We start from the raw sequence: 10,275 nt of genomic DNA on the forward strand, positions 1-10,275 counted from the left end.
TGGAGTAGCCACAGTCACGTGAAGTAGCTGCGACCCATGTGGAACTCGGTCTTGAGTTACTTCAGCACCTGGACAGCTCCCGAGCTGTGCCCTTGGCTCAGCCGCCTGCCCTTGGATGTGCGGCCAGTGCTCGGGTGCAGGGGGCCCAGGCCACCTCCCCTTCGCACAGAGGCTCTGCCAAGCTTGGCATGTGGTTGCTCTCATCGCTCATGTCAGCGGGAGCCCTAAAGGAGAGGTTGCTTCTATTTTCGAATAGTGGACACGTCCCTAAGAAGCTGTGTGTGACTTGAATTTTAGTGACTCAAATCGGACTTTGCAGGGTGTAGAACAGAATCTGCCCATGAGGCGAGTCCACAGGCCGGGCTTATATTTCGAGGCAAGCTTTTTGTGGACATGGCCTTCGTGGGCCAGGCATGCCACACCAGGCACCCCGAGTTCAGCAGGCGCCCCTCTTCCAGGGTGGCATCTATGTCTTCACGCTGCTGGACCACTTCGCGGCCGGCACGTCCATCCTCTTCGGAGTGCTCATCGAGGCCATCGGGGTAGCCTGGCTGTACGGTAAGGACGGGGCCTATCCCGGGGCCCCGTGCGTCAGCGGGTGGGAGACCCTGTGCTATCTCTGTGATCATGGGCTTGGCATCCCCTTGCTGTACGGCTGTGTGGCTTCCATTTGGGTGAAGCTGGCTTGAACTGGGACACTTGTGAGGTCCAGAGAGCTTAAGTCGTGGAGACTGCATCACAGAGGACAGGGGGCCCTGGCAGCCGTCATTCCTTCGGACTGGCGAAGACAGCCCAGATGGCACCCCAAATCCTTCCTGTGGTCAGAGGCATCCCATGTGGCCACACAGTTATGCCATGCGGACATCCTGACTGGCTCTTGAGGAAGAAGGGGTCCCTGGGACACTGGGACACTACTGCTGGCCAGGGCAAGGCCCCTGCCCAGCCAGCCAGGAGGCAGCCAGCACTGAGACCCCAGACGACCAGCTGAGCCAGGTCCCCCTTGGGCAACATGGTCAACAAATGCCGTCCACCAACCGGCGTGTTCCAGAGCGCCCCTGCTCACGCACTGGCTCCTACAGGCGCAGGACCCTGATGCCTCAGGGACGCCACTGCGCCCAGACCCCAGACCCGCCTCGGTCCAGCCACTCGGTCACAAGCTAGGACTCTGACCTGCTGGCGGGCGGCGGCCCCAGGCGAGGCTCGGCACCACCTGCAGGCCTGGCCCCCTGCCCTCCTGGGCGGTGTCCCAGCATAGGTTAACGGCAGCAGCGGGAGCCAGAGGAGCCCCGCTGACCCCGCGCGCTGGCTGGGCGGCCCGCGCCTCGCGCCCTCCGCTTCTCTTCCGTAAAAGGCTGCGGTGCTGCCGAGCTCGGCAGGCCAGGTGGCTTGGGGGAGTTGGCGCGGAAGCTCTGGCAGCACGACGTTGCCCTGTGCACGCGTGCGCCAGGCTCGGGCCCGCGGTGTTGCTCACACCCGGCCCGGCGGGACCCCGCATGCCGCAGAGGCACCCGGTCACGTCTCTGCCTCAGAGCCCCGGAAACTGCAGCCTAAAACTCGCACTGGCTTCGAGGGGCTTAGCCTGGCGGGGATGCACCTGAGAACGTTTTTCAGTGGTTTTGCTTCCTGCAGAAAGGGGCACGTCGGGCTCTGTGCCTGCACTGGCACCCGGAACCACTTTGTGTGCCACCTTATACCCACCCTCAAAGGAACAGCTCACGGAGAAAGGGGGACACCTCTGAAGTGCCCCAGCCGTGAACTCCGTGCTGGCAAGGCTGGAGGGAAGCTGGACCGCACAGCCTCCGGGGACAGAGGCCCGCGTTACTGCTCCAAACAGCCGCCACGTCCCTGTGATCTAAATGAAGCGAAACCTGTGTTTCCAGTAGGATCGCACCGGGATGCGCCAGCCTTCTAGGGCACAAGGTCCCTGTGGGTCCGAGAGCAGATGGCCCCACGCCAAGCAGGGCCGGCCCGGATCTGCTCAAGGGGCTGAGTCCAGAGGGGCCGAGGGGCCACAGGTGGACACTCACCCCCCTCTCAGCTGGCCTCTGGGTCCCCCTTCTCCGTGTCAAGGGTTCTAATGACGGGTCGACATGTGACGACGCACTTTCTGACATCTCCCCACATGCGACGCTCACGTGCCCACGCGCGCTCGGCGGACCGGCCGAGGCCGTACGCCGGAGGCCGGGCTGGACATGGGCCGGGAGAAACCACATGGACGGGCTCCCGGAGGAAGTCCCGGTCACCTAGAAACAGCTTTTCTTCAAAAATAATGATCGTGCACACAGCAGAGTGGTGTTCAGCCCTTAAAAAGAAGGGATCCTGACCCGGGCTGCCGCATGGGGGACTTTAGGCACAAAAGGACGAAGGCCATGTGACGTCACTCACACGAGGTCCCTGGAGGGTCAGATTCACAGGGACAGCAGCTGGTGGTTCGCAGGGGCTGGGGGGCAGGGGAGTGAGTATTTAACGGGGATGGAGGTTCAGACTGGGACGAGGACAAAGTCCTGGACATGACGGTGGTGACGGCTGCACAGCAGTGTGAACGCACTTCATACGTGGAACCGTGCGCTTAAAATGGTTACGGGGGCAAGTTTACATCGTGTCCACTTTGCCACAGTGTTTTTAAGGTAAAACAGCGACTCAGAGAGAAGGCGGAGACAGCCCTGGGAGGCGGACCTCAGGCGGGAGGAGGCCGGACAGCGGTCACTGGGGCCCCACAGGTCTCTCTGAGGGACGGACCATCAGGGTCGAGGAGCAGATGTCACCCAGCGTCACCACAGGGACATGTGTGGGTGGTTTGCAGTGGGCTGGCCCCCGCAGGAGCGGTCCGGGGGTCAGCGAGGACAAGGCACGTGCCCTGACTGTCCTGCTCGGCTGGCCCCCAGGCGTGTGGCAGTTCAGCGATGACATCAAGCAGATGACCGGGCAGCGGCCCAGCCTCTACTGGCGGCTGTGCTGGAAATTCGTCAGCCCCTGCTTCCTCCTGGTAAGGGGCCGCCGGCCAGGGGGTTCCCCGCTCTGCCCCAGGCCCGTGGTGGCCGCCCACGGGTGTTCCTGGAGTAAATGTGCCTAAGGCTGGGGTGCTCCATGCTGCCCACAGACCAGGCTCTCCAAGGTGGGCTCCGGGCGGACGGGCTGGCCCCTGAAGTCTCCTGGCCTCCTGAAGGCGTCCCCCATCCCCATGAGACCCGGGGGGAGCGAGGCCTTGGACTTCTGCCTTGAGGCCGGAGAGAGTCTGGACCTTCGGGAGTGACCCATCCTCAGTCCCATGGGCAGAGCGGCACCAGTCAGACCAAGAACCGAGAGGACACGCAGCTGGCCAGCGCTGTCCGCGACAGCGGGGCCCCTCGAGCCGTGGAGGCCAGGCGCCCCCATGCCCGCCGGCCAGTCGCTGCCGCCTGACCTCTGCCCTCGGTTTCAGTTTGTGGTCGTGGTCAGCGTCGTGACCTCCAGACCCCCGCACTACGGAGACTACGTCTTCCCCGCGTGGGCCAACGCGCTGGGCTGGGCTGTCGCCGCATCCTCCATGTCTCTCGTGCCTGTCTACGCAGCCTACAAGCTCTGCAGCCTGCCCGGGTCCCTGCGCGAGGTATAGCTGTGCCCAGGGCCCCGCCCCGCCCGGGCACCCGATCATGAGGCCACCGGCAACTCCCGGTGACCCGTCCCACCCGGCCACGCTCTGAACATTGGCCACATAAATGCTCAGTCAGTAGCCAAGACGGGCAGGACTGTGGGGAGGTCCCCTGGGGCTGTGACGCTGGCGAGGAAAGCTGGCCTCAGCGTCCGAGAATGCGGCTGTGAGAGGCAGGCCTGGAGGACCAGCCGGTGTGGGCGCTCGGGCAGGCGGGCAAGGAAGGCCAGCTTCCAGAATCAGCATGGCGGAAGGCCAGTGCCTCCCTCCCGCGTGGGCGGGAGCTTCAGGGACCCTGGGGCCTAGCTTTGGCCGGTGGGGTCACCTTCACCCGGAGCCCACGCTCTCTCTGTCTCTCCCAGAAAGTGGCCTACGCTATCACGCCTGAGAAGGAGCACGAGCTGGTGGACGGAGGGGAGGTGCGCCAGTTCACGGTGAGTGAGCGTCCCCTGTCCCCTCGGCCAGGACGCAGGCAGAGCATCACAGGAAAGCTAGGAGGCTGATTTATTCACTCAGCAAATGTTCCCCAAGATCACCTTCCGAGACCCCTGTCCTGAGGAGGGGTGGGCAGCAGGCAAATGCCCCAGGTGCAGGTGGGCACCAGGAGAGAGACGGGACAGAGCCTGGCTTAGGGCAGGAGCCCCCAGCGAGGTGGCATCTGAGCAGACACCTGTGCGCAGGGTGGGGTCTGCATTCCAGGTGGGGCGCAGCACAGGGAAAGGCTCCAGGGGTGGGCAGAGCAGGGCCCACCTCCCGGGGGACAAGCAAGGGAGAAGGTCATCGGAGCAGGAGAGGCTCCGGGAGGTCTGGAGCTGGGACTTGATGACAGTTGACAGGGTCACTCACTCACTGCTATGTCGGGGCGGGCTGGGCAGGGAGACTGGGGGAGAGCAGGGGAGGCTCCAGGTGGGAGAGAGTGGGGGTCCACCAGGCCTGGGGCACCATTTATTCCTTCCTTCGCTTTACCTCTGGGAGCCATCTGAGCTGTGTGAGCTTCCACACCTGTTTGCCACCTGCTCTAGAGCAGGTGCAGAAATGGTCCTGAAGCCGTTCAGAGACAGTAAATGTGTGGCACGTCCTAACTCCCACGGCCTACCAGGTGAGTCATCGCTCTCTCTACCGAGGTGGGGCCCCTGAAGCACAGAGAGGCTGAGGAACCCCCCGCAGTCACAGAGCTAGCTGGCAGGAGGTGGCCTGGCAGGCACCCCCTCTCCCGCCACCCCACAGGATGGCCAGCCCAGGTGAGGACCCACTCAGGGCGCTGACGTCAGCTGTGGCTGCAGATGACCAGTCCTTCCAGGATCAGACACGCCCGCTCGAACCCGTCTAAGGGGCGGGGTTGGGGCAGGGCCAGCGGGGAGGCGTGGGGACGGAGGACTTCCACTGATGCAGGTGCGGGGTGCTGTTCTCACTCCACTCTCTCTCTCATTGGGCTCCACGCCTGTCTTTATCATTTCTTCCTGCTTCTTTCTTTGGGTTTATTCTGTTATACTTTCGCCAACAGCTAAATTTAGACCTCAGATCACTAATTTTCAACTTTTCTTCTTTTCTAACATAAGCATTCGAGGCTATGAATTTCCCTCCAGAGACTCTGTTGGCCGCATTCCACAGCTTTTAACAGTACTTTTCTTATCATTTAGTTCTAAGCATATTTTCATTTTCATTGTGACTTCTTCGAGTCTGCTTTAAATTCCTAAATGTATGGGGATGTGTTATTTATCTTTTTGTTATTAATTACTAACTTAACGACATTGTGCTCAGACATCTATGCTACCTATTCTTTGAAGTATGTTGAGACTTCCTTATGGCCGAGTTCCAGATCACTTTATAAATAGTACGTGTATCTTTAGATCAGTGTGTATATCTAACGATCGACACACAATTCTCCTTCCATCCGTTAGATTAGGTTTATACATCCTAATATATCAAATCTTCTACAGCTTTGTTGATTTAACTCTGCTTCACCATGAGCAGAGAGATGTTTATGGAGTATCGCACCTTGAGAGCAAGTTCGTCCAGTTTTCCCCGGCAGATGGACCTGTTTTTGTTTCATACGATAAGAGGCTGTTTTCTGGGGTAGATACATGTTTAGAATTGTCACACCTTCCTGGTGACTTGAGCTGTCCTCTTCCCATTGTGATGCTTTTACTCTTAAAGTCCTTTTTGTCTGAGACTAATACAGCTGCATTAGGTGTCTTTGAGGTGACCCGAAATATCTTCTGCAAGCTCTTAACTTTCAACTTCTCAGGGTTCTTACAATTTGGCTATCTTTCTCAAAACTTGCGTATACCAGGAATTTTTTACTCTGACAGGCAGATGAATCCATTTATATTTGTGGTAAATATTGACATATTTAGTCTGGATTTTACTATCTTTATAACTCCATTTGTCCCATTTTTTTAATGTTTATTTTTTTTTACTTTATTGCCTTTACATGGATTGATTGTTTGGAGGGGTTTTTTCCTTATTCTGTCTTTTTTTCTATATCTGTTTAGAACTGATATACTTTATTCTATTCCTTTAATAGTTGTGCTTAAAATTGTGCCATGCATATTTCAGTCCAGGCGTGAAGTTAAACAAATCTCAGCCCCCATTCTGAATGTTACAGATTAAATCTTCTTTCTGCTGACTAATATGCTGAGTGCCCAATACTCTATTTCTGTCTTTTTTATTATTGTTATTGTTATTGCTATTTTGGATAGACGTGTTCCGTAGGATTGCTGTGCACGTCTAATCTTTGTTCGTTGTATTTTTTCAGCATATGCATCTTTCCTTTGAGAATCATCTTCTTGCTTTTCAAAATAAATCCTTCCGACATTCCTCTAAGAAGGCTCTTGGTGAACATCCACTCTTCCGAGAGTCTCGAACGTCTTTCTTCCGCCCTCGCTCGGGAAGGAGACTTTCCGGTTGGCGGTTACGGTCTCTCGGCATCTTGAGGACGTTAGTTCTCCACCGCTGTGTCAGTTGTCACAGACCTCGCGGTCTGTGGGGCACGGTTGCCGTGGGCTGGGACACTTTCGCGTTCCCTGTGCTTTTGGTGTTGCAGTTCTGATGTGTCCGTCATAGGTTTATTTTTATCTACATTATTATAAAGATATTACAAATAGTTCTATTTATTTATGTGTCCCTCTTGAGATATCTTGTGTCCAGAGTCTGTGGGTCCATTTCCTGGGTCAGTTCTGGGAATTGCACAGCCGGCCTCTCGCCTCCCCGTTACCTCGGGGCTGGTGTGGGACCCGCCCCGGGCCTTCTGGGTCCCACTGTCTTTCAGACGGTTTTCTTAAATTCTGCCTCTCGGACACGCATCGCACAACCCTCTCTCGTTATCAGCGCACGGGGCTACTTCTTAGTTACTCATCTACATAATAAAATAACCCCTCGTGACCTCCCACGGGAACCCCTCGGTGCCGGCACCTCACACCCGTCCACCTGCCCGCCCGCCCCCTGCAGGCAGCGCCACCGGCACCTGGTCGGAACTGTCCCTTGTCTTACTGCGTGTTTTTGTTGCACCGGGTGTGGGCTCGGCGGTTTTTACTCTGTAACTAGGGTGTCACGCTCGCTGACGGCTTTGGGCGCGTCGTCCCGCGGGTGCAACTACGGTGCACCTGCTTGCTCTGCCAGCTGCTGACCTGGCTCATCCAGCCCCTCGCAGCTCTGAGCGCGTCGTTTTCAGACGGCTTGGGACTTTCGGCTGTGGGCTGTAGCATCTCTCCTGCTCCGCCCCTTCGAGGCCTCCGAGGACATGGACCCTTTAACCCTCTTTCCTCTGCGCGTGGTCACCCTTCCGCGTTCCGTGGCTTCGCCGTCAGCCGGCTCCCCTCGTCCTCCGCAGCGTCCGCTCGGCCGACACCCAGCGTGTTTCTCGCCCCACACATTGTCGTCTTTAGGGAGTTCAGTTTGGGTCTTTTCACAGCGTTCCTGTCTCCACCTCACTTTTGGGGTTATGATCACAGTTTTAATGTCCTCGTCGGCTCTTTGTAACATTCGCCAGTTCTGGGCAGTTTCCATTGGTCGTATTTTCTCTCTCGCGGCTGAATTTTGCTGCCGCTTTGACGTCTGGTGATTTTTAACTGGATTCCACATATCGCGAGTTCTACCTTGTTGGAACCTGGGTATTTTTGCACCCTTGAAATATTCCTCAGGTTTGCTCCGGGACATGGTCGAGTCACTTGTGGACAGTGCGATCTCCTGGGGACCTGGAGACTCGGCAGGTGGGACCAGGCAGCATTTCGCGCGGGGCGCGTTACTGGCCGCTGATGCAGTAAGGCCTTCGCGAGCACTGCACCCCAAAGCAGGATCTCATCGGGGTCCCCTGTAGCCTCGTGTGCACTGAGCCCCCAGCCAAGCCCTCAGGGGACCCTGTGCTCCCTGTGCACGTCTCCCCTCTCGGGCACTTCGTCCTGCACACTCTAGTGCTATCGTCCCCCCGGCCCCCATCCCCATCTGCCCAGCCGGGGCTCGCTGCTCCATGGGCTCCCGTCCCCCATGCCACAGCCTGGAGGTCCCCTCCAGGCCACGAGCAGCAACCTGGTGGCACCTGTGTTTCTCTCTCTCCGGATCGCTGTTCTCTGTCATCCGATGTCTTGAGTCTTGAAACCCATCGCTCTGTCCATTTGGTTCTTTGGGGCTGTTTCAGATGGCAGAGTAATAGATTCAGTCCCTGTTACTCCATCTTGATCAGAAGTGTCTTCGTGTGTGGCTGCGGGTCACCCACGCTGAAGGCTGCACGACAGTGACCGTGTAAACCACGTCCTCCTGCCTTTGTCCCCCTGGCTGGACCCCACTTTGCTGAAAACTACACTTTCACTTCGTCCCTGGAGGTCTCATTTGGTCCGCCTGTTTTTTTGTGAGATGTGCATCACTGTAAGCTGCACGTGTCACTTCAAAGACGTTTCTTACTGAGCTGCCCTGAAATCCGAGAGTCGCACTCACGCGGGGTGTGGCGTGTTCCCGGCAACCTGTGGCAGACCAAGCGCCTCCCTGTCCCCAGGGCGGCTGGGTCCCAAGGAAGCCGTGCCTGCTGTTGTTTGGAGTGTTTAAAAACCCAGTTCTTGCCCTTTAGTGTGATCGAAGGGCTTGTGCTCAAAAATAGGCTGGACTCCCAGCTGCGTAATGACAGGCGATGACATTTGCCGGAAGGCTTAATAGTGTCCTGTCATCTCATCCGTCTTGAGCTGTAGAGGAGGCCTGCTCACACACCTGTGGCAGGCACATGAGCCAGTCGGAACTGCGGGGCACAGCGTTTCACTGGGGAGGACCGGCGGCCCCAGGAAAGTGGCCTCGGGGACCTGGGATGGGGAGGACTGCAGGGGACGCGCCGGCCGATGGGGTGCGCTCTGGGACTAGCCCCAGGTGTGGCCAGCAGCTGGTATCACACTGTCGGGGGGAACCACGGAGGGCGCTGGTCCGTGGGCGGACCCCTCGCTGCCGACATCTCCCCGAATTCTCTTGCTCAGGCGATGACTCACGAAGGTGAGTGAGGTTCAGTGGGCACCAGGTCTGTGGCGCCCCAGGCGCTATGCCCACCCAGCCCCATTAGCTGCCCACTGCGTCCTCGCTGTCCTGTCAGCTGAGGCCTCTCCCAGCTGCCAGTCACTCCACTTCTGAAAAACAAACATTTTCTTTGCAGCTGCGCCACTGGCTCCTAGTGTAGACCCGCGAGAAGCAAGACCCGGGAGGCCGACCGCTGGGGAGACGCGCCCGCCGGGATGGAACCCTGAGCTCGGAGAAGCGGCCGCGCTGCCCTTGACCCCGCCGCGTGGGACGCGCGGGGCCCTCCCTTCCGACGTCATGCCTTCCGTGCTGTGGGAGGGCACCTGCCGTCCGCCCTGTGTCCGTGTAACTTGGTAGAAATGTCATGTTCTCCTCGTGTAAAGCCCCCGACCCAGCCACCGCCCGGAGCCCGGGCCTCGCTCCCCCGGGTGCCGCGGTGAATCACGGTCATTGTGGACGCGCCCGCGGGCCCCAGCGCGCACAGTGGCTTCCTGGGTCATTTATTTTGCTCATATTAAAAAAACTAAATGTCAGGCTTTGCCTAATATTGCACAGTGACAAGGAAGAAGCCTGCCAAAGGCGACAAGCAGGGGGCTTCGTGTCTCCGCGTCCGTCCCACGCCATCTGCGCATAGCCACCGAGGGCGGGCGGGGTCCGCCGTGTGTGGTGGGGTGCGACCTACGTCCTTGTCGCTGAGGGAACGGACTCTGCGGTTGCGTGGCTGCCACCACTGCTGCCTGCCGTGGGTCCCCGTCCCTCGTGCCGACTCACGTGGACGCCAGGCCACCGGGGAGCATGCGCCTGGCGATCTGGAGCGCGTCCCCGGGGGCGGGCCCAAACGGCAGACACCCCCAGGCCGGGGGCGGGAGACCCCGCAGACCTTTCTCTCAGGTGCAGCAGCGACACCTCGTGTTAGGGGTGGCTTCGCACATCCGTGCCCACCTGGCAGTCAGCCAGTCCTTGGGGTGCAGGGCTCCCCGGAGGCGCCGTTGCCATGGACCAGAATGTTAGCCAGAGCGAGGCTCGGCCCGGGTCAGGGCGTCGCGAAGGGGAAGCGCCCCGGGCCCGGGATGTGCCCGCTGGATGGTCCCCTGGCACGAGCTGGCACAGCCTCCTCAGGACCCTGCCGTGGGCCGTCGCCGCCGGGGCGG

At 59.0% G+C, this 10,275-nt stretch overlaps 1 protein-coding gene across 1 annotated transcript in view; it reads left to right on the forward strand.

Annotated features, from left to right (window-relative positions):
- Positions 1 to 9,704, forward strand: part of SLC6A3 (solute carrier family 6 member 3) — a 35,411-nt gene extending 25,707 nt beyond the window's left edge. The window contains exons 12-16 of the mRNA XM_039842549.1: positions 459 to 558; positions 2,886 to 2,986; positions 3,422 to 3,589; positions 3,994 to 4,065; positions 9,261 to 9,704. Coding sequence (XP_039698483.1) covers positions 459 to 558; positions 2,886 to 2,986; positions 3,422 to 3,589; positions 3,994 to 4,065; positions 9,261 to 9,284 — 465 coding nt within the window. The 3' untranslated portion in view covers positions 9,285 to 9,704. The remainder of the gene's footprint in view (positions 1 to 458; positions 559 to 2,885; positions 2,987 to 3,421; positions 3,590 to 3,993; positions 4,066 to 9,260) is intronic.
- The last annotated feature ends 571 nt before the right edge of the window (positions 9,705 to 10,275 follow it).

This window comes from Pteropus medius, unplaced genomic scaffold (genome assembly GCF_902729225.1).
Source record: "Pteropus medius unplaced genomic scaffold, Ma_sr-lr_union100, whole genome shotgun sequence".
In the NCBI taxonomy this organism is placed as follows: domain Eukaryota; kingdom Metazoa; phylum Chordata; class Mammalia; order Chiroptera; family Pteropodidae; genus Pteropus; species Pteropus medius.